Source organism: Schistocerca gregaria, chromosome 3 (genome assembly GCF_023897955.1).
Source record: "Schistocerca gregaria isolate iqSchGreg1 chromosome 3, iqSchGreg1.2, whole genome shotgun sequence".
Lineage (NCBI taxonomy): Eukaryota > Metazoa > Arthropoda > Insecta > Orthoptera > Acrididae > Schistocerca > Schistocerca gregaria.
In genome coordinates this window covers 817,152,620-817,173,358 of record NC_064922.1, presented here as the reverse complement: position 1 = coordinate 817,173,358, position 20,739 = coordinate 817,152,620, and the positions used below count along the sequence as shown (strand labels likewise).

At 38.9% G+C, this 20,739-nt stretch overlaps 1 protein-coding gene across 2 annotated transcripts in view; it reads right to left on the bottom strand.

The window, feature by feature from the left end:
- LOC126354428 (nuclear pore complex protein Nup98-Nup96) overlaps positions 1-20,739 on the bottom strand; it is a 138,070-nt gene that overhangs the window by 5,632 nt on the left and 111,699 nt on the right. For both annotated transcript variants that reach the window (XM_050004066.1, XM_050004065.1), the window contains exons 14-16: positions 19,280-19,407; positions 11,091-11,321; positions 6,587-6,840 (exon numbers count right to left, since the gene is read on the bottom strand). In XM_050004066.1, coding sequence (XP_049860023.1) covers positions 6,587-6,840; positions 11,091-11,321; positions 19,280-19,407 — 613 coding nt within the window. The remainder of the gene's footprint in view (positions 1-6,586; positions 6,841-11,090; positions 11,322-19,279; positions 19,408-20,739) is intronic.

Here is a 20,739-nt window from a genome sequence, read left to right as displayed (position 1 = left end):
TATACCGTGTCCCAGGAGAAAAAGCTATTATTCAGTGATAAACCAGGAACGACAATTCAAAATAAAAAAATTCTAGTAAACATTGTCTCCTGAAAACATACTTTAAGAGCTATGAGCAATCATTCAACAAAAGAGGTGTGTTTCACAGTTTTGAAAACAAAATGCTCATAGCTCTTAAGGTATCCATTTTATACCCCATGTTAACTACACTTTTTATCTTCAAATTATCATTCCTGTCATATCACTGAATATCGACCATTCCTCCTGGGACATCCTATACACCTTATTTACTTGATTATAAGACCAGGTTCCATCCCAAATTTCTCATTCAAAAAGTACAAGGTCATCTTACACTCGCACACTGAAATACTGCTACTTTGTTTAATAGGTTGAGACACAGATTGCATTACTTTTACAGGTGAAATTTGGGCTATTGAGGTCACATATAGATTTATTTTGTAGAATTCAGAAGGGTTGGTAGAGCAAATGTACTCGTGCTTTAAGAGGTTCGATATGTTTTCCTGATACACTGAAGCACTCGACACAGTATTGACCTTGCTCGAACAATCATGTGACATTTGACTCTTAGCATTCGTGCAAGGGATACATGAGAAGAACTATGAATCAGCCACTACAATAATCTACTGCTCTGCTTGAAGTCTGAAATCTGACATTTAACATTCAAAGGCGAAAATGTTATCTTTCAAAAAACATTATTTAACTCTGAGCATAAGTCAAGATTTTATTTGGTTATGAGACACTGTATTAACTTACCAAGTCAGTTGCAAAGAAGAAATTCAGTTGCTGTTCATGTATTAGAATACCGTGTAAGTGGAGAATTCCATTTTCAAAATCTGACTTTCAGGTATTAGCAAAACATTATCTTGATTAAAGTCAACCAAATGCAGAAGTGTTCAAAAACAATTTCCCTCAAAATGCCATGCTGTCAACAAGAATTTTAAGAAATTTCTCTGCTATGAGATAAAGATACAGTAATTTTAAAAAGCTGGTAACACATTTTTATGTTTTTTTTCTGTTTTATGACTTAATTTTTATTTTCTCTGTTCAACATTGTTTTTTACTGTTATTTATGTTTTTTTATTGATATCAACACAGTTAAGAACTGTTTTGCAACCCTTGAAAAAGATTCAAAAGGGCAACAGGCCTTCCAACATCCAAAATTACAGCAAAGCCAGTATAGCTGATGCACTTGGCGGAAAAGTTTGTATTTTCCAAAGAGGAACCAATTATCCAAGAGAGAAAAATTAACTCTTCTACACCAGGTACTATGATGTTTGCTCGTACAGCCTATGACAAAACCCTGCCTGCATACCTCATTTATAAATGCAAACATCTGTGGGATACTGGACACAAGGACAGCTTCCAGGAACGAGATATAACTGGTCGAAGTCTGGGTGGTTCAGTAAAGTCACATTCAAAGATTGGTTCCAAACTGTTGAAATACTTTGCACAACCCTGACAGCAACATCATCATGTTGAATAATGCTTTTCGTGCAGCCACAGGACATCATGTTACGACTCAAACTGTGCGCAATAGGCTGCACGATGTGCAACTTCACTCCCGATGTCCATGGCATCTTTGCAACGACTCCACGCAGTGCCGTATAGATGGGCCCAACAACATGCCAAATTGATCGTTCAGGATTGGCATCAGGTTCTCTTCACCAATGAGTGTCGCATATACCTTCAACCAGACAATTGTCGGAGACATGTTTGGAGGCAACCCGGTCAGGCTACATGCCTTGGACACACTGTCCAGCGAGTGCAGCAATGTCTAGGTTCTCTGCTGCTTTGGGGCGGCATTATGTGGGGCCGGCATACACCGCTGATGGTCATGGAAGGCGCTGTAATGGCTATACGATACATGAATGCCACCCTCCAACCAACAGTGCAACTGTATCGGCAGTATATTGGTGAGGCATTAGTCTTCATGGATGACAATTCATGACCCCATCATGCACATCTTGTGAATGTCTTCCTTCACAATAACGACATCGCTCGCCTAGAGTCGCCAGAATGTTCTCCAGACATGAAGCCTATCTAACATATCTGGCATAGATCGAAAAGGACTGTTTATGGACAACGTGACCCACTAACCAATCTGAGGGATCTACGACGAATCACTGTTGAGGAGTGGGACAATCTGAACCAGCAGTGCATTGATGAACTTGTGAATAGTATGCTATGATGAATACAGGCATGCATCTATGCAAGAGGGCGTTCTACGGGGTATAAGAGGTACTGGTCTGTACAGCAATCTGGACCACCAACTTTGAAGGTTTCGCTGTATGGTGGTACAACATACAATGTGTGGTTTTCATGAGCAATAAAAAGGGCAGAAATGGTGTTTATGTGCATCTCTATTCTAATTTTCTGTACATGTTCTGGAACTCTCAGAACCGAGGTGATGCATTTTTTTTTTTATGTTTGTATGTATATACATTAAGGAGTACACACATTCAAAATGCAGCTGCCATCTTTGCAACAGAGCTGAAATGCAGTGTCCTATCCTTCAAAGAGACGATATCTTAGAAAATTTCTCAGCTATAGTCAGTGCTTTCATGGGTGGTCACGTGAACACTACTACTATATGATTTTTCAAAAACAGAAACAGATTTGAAACTGCCCCATTTTTCATGTGGAATGAAGCAATTAATGAATTTCATAAATTCTCCTTGGCCTTTTATAGCTCTTCCTTTTGTAGTGCAAAAGTAGGAAGCTTACCTACGTAACAGTTAGTTTTAAACCTGCAGGTCACTGCTCTCTTTTCCCATATCATCAAGCAACATAACAGTATTTTGGGGGCATTTGTCTGTTATGTTGCAAACTGCATCCATTAGAACCGACTTACTGCAGTCAATACCCCCTACCACACACACACACACACACACACACACACACACACACACACACACACACACAGTCTCTCCAATACCTAATTTACTACCTGTTGATGCCTCACATGTCCTAACAACCAATCTCCTATTTCAGTCTAGTTGTGCCATAAATTAATGTCCTCCCTCATAATTAGTTATCCAATCTAATCACTTCATATTCAGCGTTCTTCAGTAGCACCATTTCAAATCCTTTCTATTTTTCTCTTGCATTTTTGGTAAACATCCGAGTTCCACTATTATTAAGGCTACACTCCAGACAAATGCTTTTAAAAACAAATACTTCTGAACACTTAAAATTTGTACCTTTCACCCAAACATTTTTCTTTTTCAGGAATGGTTTTCTTGCTATTTCAAGTCTGGATTTTATACCATCCTTACTTCTGCTAATGTCAGTTATTTTGCTGCTCAAATAGCAAAGCTTAGCTACTATTTCCAGTGTCTCATTTCCTGAATTAACTCCCTCAGTATCACAAAATTGAATTCAACTGCAGTCTCTTACTCTTCTCTTAAATCTGATGCTATTCTAGCAGTATGTAGAATTGACTCCAGACAAGAAGATGGAACCTGAATGTAGACAGTTTACTAAGACATTGTCTATTGTTCCTCTGATGCCTTCACTCTTTCATCTTTTCTTATATTAATTTCATGTATTTCAGTCAATTGTTACCCAATGCTCTCTTTGAAACTCTCAACAACTTCTGGCTGTTTGAACTTATCCAGATCCAATTTCCAAAATTTGTTCACTTTCTGCTACTTCTCAAATTTTGTCCTGCAGTTCATAACTAGTAAATTATGATCAGAGTGCATATTTTCCCACTGAAATATTTTTCAGTTCAAAATCTCTATTTGGGTGGAACCTTCCAGTGTCTCCATGCCTCTTTCACATTTACAACTATCTTTCATGATTTCTAAACCAAGTGTGATAGCAAGCATCAACTTGTGTTCTGGGCAAACTTCTACTTGTTCATTTACCTTCTCATTCTCTTCTCCTAGTCTGTGTTCAACTACTTTTCCTTCACCTCCTGTCCCTACTATCAAATTCCATTTCCTACTAAATTTCTGTCTGAAAATACTGAATAATTTCTTTTACGTCATTACATATTTGTCCAATTCCTTCTTCATTCGTGGAGTTAGCAGGCACATATATCAGTACTATTGTGGTAAGTAGTGACATACATATACACAACTCAAATATAGTCGACTTCACTACAAAGCCAATGGCAAATTTTGGCAAATTCTTTTGGTTGTTGCTGGGGAAGTTGTTGCTCAAGTCAAATAATCATAAGTGAATCATCTGTTTTTATTGTTTTGTTTGTCTGTTCCTGTCCATCAGTACATTTTTGTTCTCTCACATAATGGGAAACATATTTCAGGGTTCAAATTGCTTCTCAATTCTGTTGAAGTACAATGAAGGCAATTTTACTGCAGTTTGGATGTGACAAACTTTGCACTTCCTACTAAGGATATTTATATCAAAGCACCTGCACATACACATACATAAGTCTAAGAATCAGTGCTCTTAACGTGTATACACACAATATGATCATCTTCTTCCGTGCAGAGGAGACAGATGTCATCAATGTGAGAGCAGATTAAAACAATGTAAAATGGTATCTGGACTATGCCATTCTCTCAAAATTTGGCAAGAATTTGAAATTACATACATTGAATCCTACAGTAATAGTTCCTCTTAATTTCTGTGATCAAGTCAGTGATTAGGTTCACCTATTAAAATGACAGTAGTGGACAGATAATGAGGTAAATTACAGGAGTACAATATACAGTGTGTCCCTCCTACGAGTCGTCATACGCATTTTTTCTGGTGTTTCGGAAAATATTTCCAATTTCATTCTGAGAGCGTGTAACTGGAGCCTGTCCAAACAAACAGTGCTCATGTCTTTCAAGCAATGTGCAAGTGTCAATAGAAAGTATATGTTTACCCATTACAAACAAAATAGTTTTGATAATGGTATTTTACACACCCTTCTGATAGAGCAGTCCCTAGCGTAATAAGTATGATGGTAATATATATTAACAGGGGCAGTAAAACATTAAGAATAACCAGTACTCCAGCAGCAACAGTACTGCCCTGGCCTGCATTGACTGTTACTACAATGCAGCACTGTTCAGTTACTACTGGAATACAGGTTATTCTAATTTTACTGTCACTCTTAATACATATCAATAAAAGAAATATCGCTCTCGACTTATTTGGGACTACTCTATCAAACTGTTATGTAAAATTCCACTTTAAAAAATCATTTTATTTGTAACTGGAAACATATCATCACTTTCCGTTGACACCGGCTATCGCATAATAGACATGATGAGCAGTATTTGTATGGGCTAGCTCCAGCCAAACACTGCAAAAATGATATTTGAAATACCTGCTGAAACAAGAGAGAAAAGGCAGCTGACATCTCCTAGGAGGAGCTGTCAATAAATGAAGTTGATTTTTTGAGTGTTCAGTTCTGAATGCTATCATGTTCATGTACTTCTGCATTAGGTAGGGGGGCCAGGTCTCTTCAAAAAAAGATTACCATAAGTGGCAGTATCAACAATGACTGTTTACGGACTTGCCAAGGTATTCATTTCAAGAAAGGTATTCATTTCAAGGATAAAATAAATTGATTAAAATACTTTCAAGAACTGTAGATATACTATGAAGGAATTATGGATTTTAAAAGAAATAAAAAATGAAAGTACGGGGAATTACAGTATCACAGCAATACTGGAAATTAAAAGGTATTGGCATAGTGAAATTTAGCCCATCAAAGAAATGTAGTTGGTGAGTGGTTCCCACAGTTTAATTTCCCTCATTTGTCACACTGTCAAACTTGGAGCTTATACTAACTTGTTGAGCCAAATCTAAGTTTCAATCCAATGTAAAAAATAAAATGTTTCTACAAAAAAGCTCTTTCACATTTAATCTTCCTCTTCTGTATAAGTTATAGCAGTACTGACTTTGTGCAGTCGGTAATTTGCATTATAGTCTTACGGTATGATAACAGATCCAGATACTTACATGTTTGATGGATCAACACAAAACATTAAGCTTCAGTGACACTAGTGTGCAGAATTCTAACAACTAAACAATGGAAAATCCTGGATGGAATAACAGCAATAGAAAAAGGAAAGATTGCTACTCACCACAAACTGGAGGCATCAAGTCAAAGACAGACACACAGAAAAAGAATACTATAATGTGTGTACAGACAACATTCTTTGGGCTTGTCTGTGACTCAGCACCACCTCTACTTGTCTGTGACTCAGCACCACCTCTATGTGGTGAGTAGCAATCTATCCTTTACATACTGTTGTTGAATTTTAATGGTTCATATCTAAACTTGGCAATAGTTTATGAACAATAACCAGTGCAGATTCATCTATTAGAAATGTAACCAGTTAAACAATTTTTTTAAATTAACAGTCATCAGTAAGATATATGACATGAAAAGAAGCAAAACTTTAGTTCTGTAAAATTTTACAATCCTCGTATTGTAAAGTAAACAATCTGTAATTAATATGTACACAGAAACAATAACTTAATTCATTCTGATGTCAAAAAAATCAATATAAACAAGCAACACAACATTTGTATGATACAATGATACATCATGAGAAGTAAGAACACACAAACACTTCCTAGAATCAATATTTATACATACCTTGAACACCCACGACCCAGTTTGTGGACGATATTCGACAAATCTAGCGCCCATGCGAGAGCAAACACGCCTTAGTTTCTCTTCAAACCCAAGAGCAACAAGAGTGTCTGGATCACGTATTAGCTCATGGCTGGACTTGTCTTGAGGCCACACACGATCCAAAGTCACTTGAGCACGCCGGTTCAGTCCCTCACCAAAAGGTGGCTTGACGTTGTCATCAGGATAAAGCAGTACTTCCTTATGGCGAAAATGGACTGAAATATTCAGTAAAGGCAATCATCACATAAAGTGAACTCAAAATATATTTTTAACATCTCTTTCAATCTCGCACAAAACTAAATCTTAAGATTCATTTGATTCACAAAAATGACACCCACGGGATACTCCATCTCTAATGAATTTTCTGTTAAATGTGGTATTCATTAGATTAGAACAATGTATTTAATCCCAGAGATTGCATTCCCTTCATTATTTCTTTCTTCTTATGCCAATGAGTGAAAAAGCCATTTTTGGAAATTACTGCCCCATGCTTTTAAATAATGAAAATTAGGTATACTGTAAAGTGCCCAATGCAACTGTTTCCTTTCATTCTGTACAAATTCCTGGAATATGTTCAAACACTGCACTACATTTACAGTATTTTTTTTTTCCTAATTGTATTTAAATTCTAGTCATCAAAAGGTCATCCTCAGAAAGCATTTCCTGAACTAAATATGTGTGTTTCGTTCAGCTGAAAGGCTGCAAATGTTTTTGCAGCAGATTTATTTCACTACTAGGTAACGAGCAACCAGAGCTTTAGCTTTGGTGTCATTACAGAAACAACACATTTCTTGGACTCATATTACACAATTATTACAAACTTTACCTGTAAATACAGCAGCCAAAATAAATGTTGCATACTGAGGAAATTTTAATATTGAATGTTCTGATTCAAAAATATGATAGCAATACATTAGTTTGTTTCAAATGTAGTTCTATCAGAAACAGTCCTTTTCTCTACCACGGGGGTGCAGTACAAGCAATCTATGGCAACTGTTTCACCTGGAAGGCCTGCAGTACTAGTGCTGTGTGTCATTACAATAGTTGTGTTGCTTTAGAATAGTTCAGATAACAACAATGTATGATCAGAAACTATTTATAGTCACTCTAATGGTGAAGGGAATGAGACAAGTGGACAATGCAGTGAATGTTGCTGTGAATCAAAGCGATGTGTCCAGTATCTGGAACAAGTTTCTAGCGACACAATCAGTTGAAGATCGTCACAGAAATGGCTGTGGAAGAAAATGGAATAGGTTTTAAGGACCGATATGTGCATTTAACAGCAAGCAGAAACCCTCTACACAATGCTACATCTTTACGGAAGCAGTGCAAACAGCCAAAGAAGTGCAGGTGTTAACACAAATGATACGGAACAGACTCCACTCACAGCTCTTCCTGTAAATCGAGTCTGGAAGGTAAGTAGGGAGGGGGGGGGGGGGGGGGGTCTTGTGTCGCATGTGCACGAAACCACTTGCAGGTGACTAGGCAGCAGTGTGATACAACGCTCTTTTCTGATGAAAATATCAGTCTCAACCCTGACAATACTGATATTCATGTGTGGTGGCAACATGGATCACTTTTATAACCTAATGGTATCGCAGACCGCCACACGTATCAAGATGCCTTGCATTGACTGTTACTACAATGCAGCACTGTTCAGTTACTAATGGAATACAGGTTATTCTAATTTTACTGTCACTCTTAATACATATCAATAAAAGAAATATCGCTCTCGACTTATTTGGGACTACTCTATCAAACTGTTACGTAAAATTCCACTTTAAGAAATCATTTTGTTTGTAACTGGAAACATATCATCACTTTCCATTGACACCGGCCATCGCATAATAGACATGATGAGCAGTATTTGTATGGGCTAGCCCCAGCCAAACACTGCAAAAATGATATTTGAAATACCTGCTGAAACAAGAGAGAAAAGGTAGCTGACATCTCCTAGGAGAAGCTGTCAATAAATGAAGTTGATTCTTTGAGTGTTCAGTTCTGAATGCTATCATGTTCATGTACTTCTGCATTAGGTAGGGGGGCCAGGTCTCTGTTGGAGTTTTGGAGTGTGAAGAACTGGAATCACATCCTTGTGTGCATTGTGGCTCCATTTGGTGGGAGTACTGGACTGCAATTCAAGCTGATGGATGGCAATGTGTGCCACCACTGTCACAACCCTGTGAATACTTTCCTGGTAAAGCACAGAATCAGTTGGAAGGAATGGCCTCCGTACTCTCCACATCTTAACTGCACTGAGAATGCATAGGCCATGCTAAAACCAGAGGTTTGCAATCATCCTTTCCCATGAGGGGCCATTAGTCAACAAAGTTTACTTCTTTTCTGTAACTGGCATGAAAAAAGATGATCTTTATGTTTTTGGGTGCACTGATAATGAAAATGCAAGATTAGCTCTTGTTTTGAAGTTATGCCCCTAGTTTGTTACACTTGAACAAAGGTATCCCATACTAACTTTTCATCATCTGTCACGATGGTGCTGGGATGTTTATTTTTGTATAGTCTGCATATCTGGAGACCCATGAAAATCCCCTCTTTTATTCTCGCCTCGCTGAGATATGGAAATTTCTTGCACAGACAAACAAATGCTTTTCCAGTATTGTCCATAGCCTTAACATTTTTTTTTCATTAGGCCCAATTTTACATGAAGAGCGAGGAGAATTATGTTATTGGATTTGACTAGTATTTCATGCATAATATTGAGAGATTCTGGTTCAAGAGACTGCACCTTAGACAAATCTTTCTTTCTCTTTATAATGAAGTGTTTTGGCATGGCTGTCCCAGAGACGCGGATGCAACAGAATTTGGTGTAGCCATGTTGTAGTCCACATAATGCGCCTATTACTTTCAGACCCTAAGAAATCTGTCATTTAAACTGATCACAGTTCAATAGCAGTGGCAACTGTTTCATCTTATCATATGTTTCTTTCATGTAACATGCATACGCAATTGGAATCAATCTTAACACATTGCCGTTATGCAGTAGTACACACTTGAGACTTACAATGGAGGAGTCGATGAATGATCTCCACTAATCACTTTTATATCCAACACCCATAGCTGTCTTTAGTCCCTGTGCATCACTACAAAATATTAAGTCCTTTTCATTTTTGAAAAACAGAAGCAATGGCATGCAGTCACATTTACCGTCTTATCGAGACAGTTCTACTCTTCCAGTTCTGACACCAACAGTTTGGCTTTACCTTTCAGCAATTCCAGATCTCCCACTAGTTCATTATGTTTACACAGAGTTATTTTGTAAGTCTCTGTAGACTCATCATTACACACAAAATCAGGATCTTTCAAAGAACTGATTTTGCAGGTGATGGTGTAGCACTAGTTTCACTACTGCCCTCATCACTATCACAATAAGTTGAAACAGGCAGTCCGTTTCCATGAGGCTCAGGTCCCATGTTCGGCAGGATGTTATGATATACGTCAAGGAAGACTTTCCTCTTGGAAATACTATGTGTTAATGGAGTTCTCATACAAAAGTAACAATCATTCACACGGTTCGATGGTTCTCCCCAGATCATGGGTATAACACAACCCATGGAAAATCTTTTACAATTCAACCATGAATGAAGCTTGTCCTTGCCCAATTTCACATCCAAAGTACAGTCTGTATGCCTTCCTAATACATGGCATGACTGGCCTCCTTTGCGATCTCAGTGTAGCCTGTCTGCAAACGAAGTGTAAGTTGTTGGCACTATTTACACTAACTACACTTCAGTAAAATGTTCACCCAGCACAAGAACAGAACACAGCTTGTACAGATTGAATCTATGCTTAAATGAAACATGTTCTGTTCCTCTCTTCCCCTTCCCCTTCTCTTCTCACTAGGAGCCCAGGCTAAAAATAGTACCAAAAAGACACAGGTATTGTTGCGTGAAACTTCATCACTCTGTCTGCCATTATTGGTATTTTAAAACCTGTATGGGAAGGGATTGACAATGAATGCTAATAAAATATAATTACAATTAAATGTCCACCCTTCACCTTGGAAGCTGCCATTTTCATTATCAGTGTTGTCAATATAGTAAACAAACACTTACTTCATACCAGTTACATTTTCACTGTTGGCCATTGTTATGAGAGCCAATAAATTCATAAACAATGCATCATGCAAGCTGACAATGAGAGGAAACTAGTATTTGCAGTGGAATCGTTTGTAAGGGTTTTTTGGTGTCCATCAAGTGGAAAAGTGTTTATCTTCTTAATTTTTGTTTTCTGATGACTGTACCTGGCTGAACACAATCAGTTCTGTTTCCTGTTACATTCAGTATTGATAATGAAGCAATATGCAACATTTATTTTTACCAATGAAAACAAAAAAAGGCCAATCCAAAATTTGCCAGCAGCAAGTCACTTAAAAGAAAAGTTTCTTAATGCTGAAGCAAACACAGCCTCATGAAGAATAATACATCTTTTCCAATGAAATACTTACCTATTTCATCTAAATTGAGACCAGCAACATCCATCTGATCTGGGAAGAACACGTTTCCGTAACCTTCTCGCCCAACAGTAAAGTTATCAACAATACAGCTACCATCAGACTCGACACAACTTGCCAGTTCATCTAGTGAGGGAATTGTATAATATCCAGCACGTGTCAAGACAATTTTTGCAGGGTGCGGTTCCACAGGACCACCTGTTTCTGCATCATTATTCCTCTCTCCTGTAACAAGTTTGTGAAGTATTAAATCCAACAGAAAGAACTACTGCCCTATAACTCATATGAGGTAGGCAACCATTCTGTTGAAACTCATAAGGACAAGTAACCACTCCCCAGCAGACAAACTCTCCAAGATTATACCACAATTTCTCTTTAACAAATATCCAAGTTGGTGCAAAAACATGCCAGATTATTACAAAGACCTGAGCCAAGACTGCGAAGAGAGATCAGAAGTTGCACTGTTCCACATTAAAAACCTACCATGTTTACACTTTAATTGGTATCTAAGGGCAGTGTTAACCATAACAACATCGTTACAAAGTTTAACTCATTAATATCCAAAGGCTAGACAAAATATGAACCCTAGGAGAATAACTGTTGTGTGTGCTGGCCCGCAATCAACACAGTTTGCCAGTTAAAATTCACAGAAGGCAAGCAAAGACAAACAGATGTAATTTTGAGAAACAAACAGAAAAAAGAATTAATGTTACGATGACACTTGTAAAGTTATGGAGACACATACATGTATATTAAATTGGTAATCCCAATATAAACACAAAATTCACAAAAACTGTGTCAAGACAGAAACTAATTATCAGATGATAAGCTAGTTAAAACAAAGATTAAACCAAGAAACGTAGTTTCAGTCTTTTGAATAAATAAAAACTGGAAAGTACAGTGCTGCACTCTAATATTAACATTGACAGTAATGAAAAGGATAGACTTCTACTCAACATAACGATGACACTAGTTACAGACAGGCACAATGGAAAGAATGTTACACACTAAGCTTTCAGCCAAAGCCTTTTTCAGAAGACAAAGGAGAAAAAAAGCACACATTCACACAAGCAGGCACATGTCACACCACTCCAGTCGGACTGTAACTGTTGTGTTGTATGAAAGCAGCAATCCCACTTTTGGGACAGTGAAAGGGGAAGGATAGCAGAGTAAGGATAGCACAGTACAGGGGGAGAGAGTAACATGCAGCCTGCAGGGACCAGAAGACAAGGCTGCCAGGGGCAGTGTCAGGACACTGTGTGTGTGTGTGTTTTTTTTTCCTTTTTTTGGGAGGGGTTGGGGGAGATAGGTGGATAAGGAGAGGATCAGAAAGGAGAAGACTCCAGTGGGTGCACTGGCAGAGAGCAAGCACAGTGTGGGCAAGGAGACATGAATTGAGTGCAGGTTATAGGACAGAGGGGGTGGAAACTGTTGGGTGGAGGGTGTGGGGCAGTAGGTTATCATACGCTGAGGCTGGGATAATTTTGGGAGCCAAGAATGTCCGGGGGGGGGGGGGGGGGGGGGGGGGGGGGGAGATATCCCTACACATCCCCAAGAACCAGCTGTAAAGAAGCGCGCTCTTTGTCACCCAATACCTGTCTGGACTGGAACAACTAAATTACATCCTTCATCAGGGCATTGATGACCTATCATCATGCCCCGAAATGAGGGACATCCCACCCAAGATCCTTCGCACCCCTCCTAAAGCGGTGTTCTGTCACCCACTTAACCTTCACAATATCCTAGCCCATCCCTGTGGAAGACCCACTTACCCATTCCCCCCCCCCCACATAGCACTTGCTATCCCAGTCCTGTCACAGGCTTATCCCACCCCAGCAGAAGCCGGGCCATCTGCAATAGCAGATGTCATGTACTAGCTCTTCTGCTTTCACTGCACAGCTTTTTAATTGGTATGACTACCAATCAGTTGCCCACCAGGATAAACGGCTGCTGCCATACTGTGGCCAAGTGCAGAGTGGACTACCCTGTGGCACAACATCCAGATGAACATAACACATTTGATTTTAATGGCTGTTTCACAACCTGAGCCATCTGGATCCTCCTCTCCATCATCTACTTTTCTGAACTGCAAAGATGGGAGTTAGCCTTACAACACATTCTCTACTCACGATATTATCCCAGCCTCAAACCTATGATAATCTACTGTCTCTGTACCCTCCATCGAACTGTTTCGTCCTCTCTGTCCTATAACCTCCTTCCAATTTACATCTCCTTACCCTCACTGTGTTCACTCTCTGCCAATGCATCCACCAACCACTAATCATTTCCCCTCTCTGCTGATCTTTTCTGCCACCTCCGGGGGGGGGGGGGGGGGGGGGGGGGGTTAGTGTTGTCTTGCCTCCTCCTAGTCCCTGCATGCTCTGCTAGACTGCATTATTCTCTCCCTCGTCCTACACTTTGCTATCCCTCCCCCTTCCCTGCCCCACTCCTGATGGCTGCTTTTGTTCAACACAACAGTTTCAGTCCTGTTAGAGCAACCGGAGATAGTGTGTGTGTGTGTGTGTGTGTGTGTGTGTGTGTGTGTGTGTGTGTGTTTTGCAACAGTTCCGTTGATAACATCTTCTACAGAACACTTTTCTGAAGTAATAAGCACGCCAAATGCTGTTTTATTCTTGGAATAAGTGTGCTCCCTAAGTAGTACTTCAATTAGAATTATTATTTAATGCCTCAGATTAACTACTTTATTAGTGCAAATTTAGTGTTTCAGTACCATTAATGTTTACGTGTCTTCTTTACAGTAAGTAGCAATCCAGCTTTTCCTACATAGCTGACATTTCCACATAGAGCTTCCATTGTTTGATTTTATCTTAAAACAAGGTTGATGAAGTGTAAATCTGGAAGATAATTTACAATAATCGTTTAAAATGTAACACATCTGGAACGCAAAATTTTAAAACTACCAACCAATGTACCCATAACACCTCTCTCTCTCTCTCTCTCTCTCTCTCTCTCTCTCTCTCTCTTTCTTTCTTTAAGCAGTCAGGAATAGAGAAGTTTTTTCAAGTATAACCAGTTTCGGAACAAATCCCTCCTAAGATATATCCTTGTCACTAAGTAACTGATCAGTTCAAGAGCTAAGCAGTCTCCACCTGGCACCACATGAAGGAAGGAAATTGATTTACTCAATGCTAAACAAACTGGCAAACCAATCACAGTCTCCTTACAACAACAAAATGTAACTTATGTATAGTATTTAACTATCTATACATAGATGTAGATACAGACAGTGGTCATGTGCTTGTTTGAAGGTGTGCATTTTTCTACTTCAAAAGGATGTCTTTTGTCCAAAAGCTTTATTCTAAAGCAGTCTCTTCCTTGTGCCTGCCTGTGACTCAATGTCTCCTCTATATGGTGGGTGGCAATCTATCCTTTTCATAATACTAGAGGGAAACATTCCACGTGGGAAAAATATATCTAAAAACAAAGATGATGTGACTTACCAAACGAAAGCGCTGGCAGGTCAATAGACACACCAACGAACACAAACATACACACAAAATTCAAGCTTTCGCAACCAACGGTTGCTTCATCAGGAAAGAGGGAAGGAGAGGGTAAGGAGTCATTCCAATCCCGAGAGCGGAAAGACTTACCTTACGGGGAAAAAAAGGACAGGTACACACACACACACACACACACACACACACACCTCCTTCCCTCTTTCCTGATGAAGCAACTGTTGCTTGCGAAAGCTTGAATTTTGTGTGTGCGTTTGTGTGTCTATCGACCTGCCAGCACTTTCATCTTTGTTTTTCCCCTAAGGTAAGTCTTTCTGCTCCCGGGACTGGAATGACTCCTTACCCTCTCCCTTAAAACCCACATCCTTTCGTCTTTCCCTCTCCTTCCCTCTTCCTGATGAAGCAACTGTTGGTTGCGAAAGCTTGAATTTCGTGTGTATGTTTTTATTTCCAGCAAGATACTTAAAGCTTGTTCCCCACAGATAACTAGGATTCTCAGCCACGTATGTAATACCTCTTTGGAGCAGGGTGTTTTCCCTTATAGACTGAAATATGCCATTGTAAAACCATTGCATAAAAAGGGGGATACGTCGGATGTCAACAACTATCACCCAATCTCTCTTCTGACAGCTCTATCAAAAATTTTTGAGAAAGTAATGTATTCAAGAGTAGCCTCCCATATTTGTAAAAATAAAGTACTAACAAAATGTCAGTTTGGTTTTCAGAAAGGCTTTTCAACAGAAAATGCTATATACGCTTTCACTGATCAAATATTAAATGCTCTGAATAACCGGACATCACCCATTGGTATTTTTTGTGATCTCTCAAAGGCCTTTGACTGTGTAAATCATGGAATTCTTTTAGATAAGCTAAATCATTATGGTTTGAGGGGGGCAGTGCACAAATGGTTTAATTCATACTTAACTGGAAGAATGCAGAAAGTTGAAATAAGTGGTTCATGTTATGTTAATAATACAGCTGATTCCTCTGATTCCTCAAACTGGGAGGGGGGGGGGGGGGGGGGCTATCAAGCACGGGGTCCCACATGGTTCGGGCTTAGGTTCTTTACTGTTCTTGATATACATTAATGACTTATCATTCCATATTGATGAAGATGCAAAGTTAGTTCTTTTTGCTGATGTAATAGTAATAACATCCAAAAACCAAGAATTAAGTGATGTAATTGTAAATGATGTTTCTCACAAAATTATTAAGTGGTTCTCAGCAAACGGACTCTCTCTAAATTTTGATAAAACACAGTATATACAGTTCCGTACAGTAAATGGCACAACTCCAGTAATAAATATAGACTTTGAACAGAAGTCTGTAGCTAAGGTAGAATTTTCAAAATTTTTAGGTGTGTCCATTGATGAGAGGTTAAACTGGAAGCAACACATTGATGGTCTGCTGAAACGTCTGAGTTCGGCTACGTATGCTATTAGGGTTATTGCAAATTTTGGTGATAAGAATCTCAGTAAATTAGCTTACTATGCCTACTTTCATTCACTGCTTTCGTATGGTATCATATTCTGGGGTAATTCATCGTTGAGTAGAAAAGTATTCATTGCTCAAAAACGTGTAATCAGAATAATTGCTGGAGCCCACCCACGGTCATCTTGCAGACATCTATTTAAGGATCTAGGGATCCTCACAGTAACCTAACAGTATATATATTCACTTATGAAATTTGTAGTTAATAATCCAGCCCAATTCAAAAGTAATAGCAGTGCGCATAGCTGTAACACCAGGAAAAAGAATGATCTTCACTATGCAGGGTTAAATCTGACTTTGGCACAGAAGGGGGTAAATTATGCTGCCACAAAAGTCTTTGGTCACCTACCAAACAGCATCAAAAGCCTGACAGATAGTCAACCAACATTTAAAAATAAATTAAAAGAATTTCTAGATGACAACTCCTTTTACTCATTGGCTGAATTTTTAGATATAAATTAAGGGAGGGAAAAATCTAACTTAAGCATTAGTGTCATGCAATATTTTGTGTAATGTAATATCTTGTACAGACATCTTTCATTAACCTGACACGTTCCACATCATTACGAAGTGTCGTATTCATGATCTATGGAACAAGTATTAATCTAATCTAATCTATTTGTTTGTGTGTCTATTGACCTGCCAGCGCTTTCATTTGGTAAGTCACATCATCTTTGTTTTTATATAAACAAAGTTGATGTGCCTTACCAAACAAAAGTGCTGGCAGATGACACAAACACACACACAAAATTCAAGCTTTCGCAACCAACGGTTGCTTCTTCAGGAAAGAGGGAAGGAGAGGGAGAGACGAAAGGATGTGGGTTTTAAGGGAGAGGGTAAGGAGTCATTCCAATCCCGGGAGCAGAAAGACTTACCTTAAGGGGGAAAAAGGACAGGTATACACTCGCGTATACACACACATATATCCATCCGCACATACACAGACACAAGCAGACATTTGTCATATTTGCTGGAATTGTAAACTACAGCAAAAGGATTTTAAGGTGATGTACCTTTCACTATAATTAAACATTTAGCTCATGCCAGTAGGTATACCTGAGCCGCTGAAACATGTCAGTTGACAGTGCACGTGTAGTTGGCTGTACTGCATTTGTGTGGTTGCCACTGCACACACCACCACTGATTACCCCAAATATATTTTGTAAATGTACATTGCACATATTTTGGATTATGGAGAAAACAGATACAGAGAAAGAGAGTTTGATAATATATGAAACTGTGAAATAAATACATTACAACCAATATTAATGAGTGTCCATGAGAAGTTGTTCCAAATTGTTGTTGTAAGAGCTGCATATAAAATATCCCATAATAATGTAAACCTAAGCATTAAAAAGAACACACTATCAACAATTAGAAAACAGGTACATACTCTGCTGCAGAGTAAAATAATTAATTCTGGAAACATTTACATTATACAATTTACAAAGTCAATGGTGCAAGTTCATACAGTTCTCTACCATCATCTGAAATGGTGAGAAAACCGCCATCATCATGAGAAATCGTTAATTGTTCATTGTCATTTATATCATCATCTGTAGTCCTTGCTTATCTCATAAGCTTATCAATATGGTCTACTTTCTTCCTCCGTAAGATGGCACCTACAGATGTAAGACCTTGACGGGATAGGCTTTCTGCTTGTGTTATGGTAAAAGACTTATTATTATTTCTAATGTAGGTCTTAACATCACTCCCAGCCAATTCCGTTGGGTTGAAATGGGAGCGATAAGGTGGCAGACAAAATAACTATTTGACCCTGTTCCCTTGTAACTTCATCCACAACATACGTACACATCACAGGCTTACTTAGCCTCACAAGTGAATATACCAACAGCTCTGTCAGACCAGCAACCACTGCAACAGTTACCCTGTTGTCATTAGTTGTAGGAGTTTTTATCTAATATCACTGAATGGTAACATGCATTATCCACTACAAATATTGCCTGAACACTGAACTAAAGCAAAAGAATTTTAACCACTGCAGAAATCGTGGGTGGTCCATGTCCTCATTGCAGTCATGTTTTCTTACTGACAAACTAAAAGTTCTTCATGCACATGCTCATTTGAGGAACCTACATCGGCAGCAACTAACCAGGCTCCTCTTCATATTGGCTGATGACTGCTGCTCTTTGGTATATCATCTGTCCACCACTTATCAACTGCTTCTTTAGAGCTGAACGACATTTCCTTAATCATATAATTGAAAGGAAATCTGTTCCTATAATTTTATGTACAAAGATTTAATGAACCATAACAACACGAGCTTTTTCACACAACAGTTTTTGTCCATCTAACTTTTAAAAGTAAAAGCCTATACCTTGTAACAACTTTGTTATTGTGGGGGATTCTTTCCTATATAAAATCTCCATAAACGTGCCAACAAATTGCATCGGTTTTGGATAAATTGGGGTCTGCAAATAGGCAAGGCTCCTCCCCCACAGGTACTGAAAAATACAGTTTTCCCCACAGGGGTTTGGCTCCACACGATTTATTACAGTGTTTCGTAAGTCTCGAAACAACACCCCTTCCCTTATTACAGTACTTTTATTGAGTCCTAGAGTTGTCAAGGTATGCCCTAAAACTTTATCAGCAGGAACTGATGGATGCTCATGAACAGAAACAAATTCTTTTTCTTGTTGGTGAAACTCACACGTCCTTCGTAGCCTGACTATTTAAAGGAAATCCACAACACAATGGATTATCACTAGGTAAATGACATCTCTTTGATGTCATTTTTCAACAAACAAAAACTTTGTCAAGCAGTAATATAACACAACTATACAGAAGCAAGTGGTCACACTCTTGCTCCCAATGCATACACACCAATAGCTATAGAGGAAAATCAATGTTGGAACTAACGCATGTTGCTGTGCTGTAACTGGTTCAGAAGTTGCCACATCTCATCTCACATTCCTCATTTCTTTATCAATCATACTGCCAACATTATGGCATTTGGCGAATTACCTTTAAGTTACATGTTTCAGTTGCCCCGATATACATCACTATTATTTTTAGCAAACTAATTAACATAAATCAACATACTTCACAAAAACGCTCTAAGCAAACACTTCAATACAGGAAAGACCATATAGCACTTATTTACAGCTCTTACAAATTACTAGTTCTTAACCAATACAGGAGGAAGTAAACGACTATGAAACACTTAATGTTAATCATTACAAGCATAATACATACCAGGTAATTCTTCATTAGCTCCAGTCCCTGCAGATATAGAAGATTGTTGCAACCTATCACTCAATGGCTCCACTGGCTGTTGTTCTCTTGCTTCCATTTCTGCACTATTCCGTGGCCGAACAGGAGTGCTAAATAACAAGATTCCAATTTATTTATTTCTTTTTACACAGTTGTGCAAGACAGTATCTCCAAATGTCACATTCACACTAAAGGCGATTTAGGGAAAAATGCACAATATACTGGGGGGAGAGGGTGGGGGCAATTTTGTCAACGGATATGGTCTATTCCAAAATGTTGCAAAGAAGTAACTGTGTTAACACAAACATTACCACACCAAACATAATGTATTGATTTTGAGCACTGCACAGATAAGTTTACAAAGTAGTGAATCATCAGATCTGGATTTTAGTTTGGAGAGGAAATAAGGAATGAAATGTTAGTCTAGCTGATGATGAGGTCAATAGAGACTGAGCACCAGCTCAGACTGGCCAAGGAGGGGAAAGAAACTGCCAGTCACCTTTTTAATAGTAATACCAGCATTCACCATACGCTTATCACAAAAACTAATCTAATTCCCCCTAGTCACTCAGGGATTTGAACCCTCCCCCTCCAAAATGTGAGTCCAGAGTCTTAGTCACTAAGCTGCATTTCACAGTCAGTTTAAGGAAGGATTTTACATACACTAAGATTGATTAAAAAGAGTGTAGCATAAACATAGGTAATCAAGAAGGAAATTTCTCAACCTGGAACTGACAAGTTATTGACATACTAATAAATAACACAATAAATTAAGTGTCAACTTGATCTATGCAATAGTTCATTTATACAGCTTATGTGAACTGGGAGTGGATGACAGGACAGAGCAAGGAAGAGCTGTTGGGTGGAGAGTGTGCGTGCAGAGGGTTAACAGAGACAGAGGCCAGGACGTTTATGGAAACGATTGGTACGTTGGAAGGTAAACTTCCATCTGTGTAGTTCAGAAAGGCTTGTAGTAGAGGTAAGGATCCAGATGGCCGGGTTGTGAAGCAGCCACTGAAATCTAGCACATTGTGCTCAGCTGCATGTTGAGTCACTGGGTGATCAACTTTGTTTCTGCCCTCAGTTCGAGGGTGGCCATTCATTCTGATGACAGTTGGTTTGTTGTCATACCAACATAAAAAGCTGTGCAGTGATTGCAGCAAGAGTTGGTATATGGCTTGGCTGTTCTCACAGGTGGTCCTGCCTCTGATGGGATAGGACTGTACTATGCTGGGGAAGACTTCTGAAGTAACAGAACCCAGTATGTTGCTCTCTATGGCAAGTGTACATCAGAGACAGGAGTGTTGTCAGGAGTGACCCAGGGAAGTGCGATAGGATTGCTGTTATTTTCTATGTATTTAAATGATCTGGCAGACAGGGTAAGCAGTGATTTGTAGTGGTTTGTAGTGGTGTACAGGAAGCCATTGTCACCGAGTGACTGT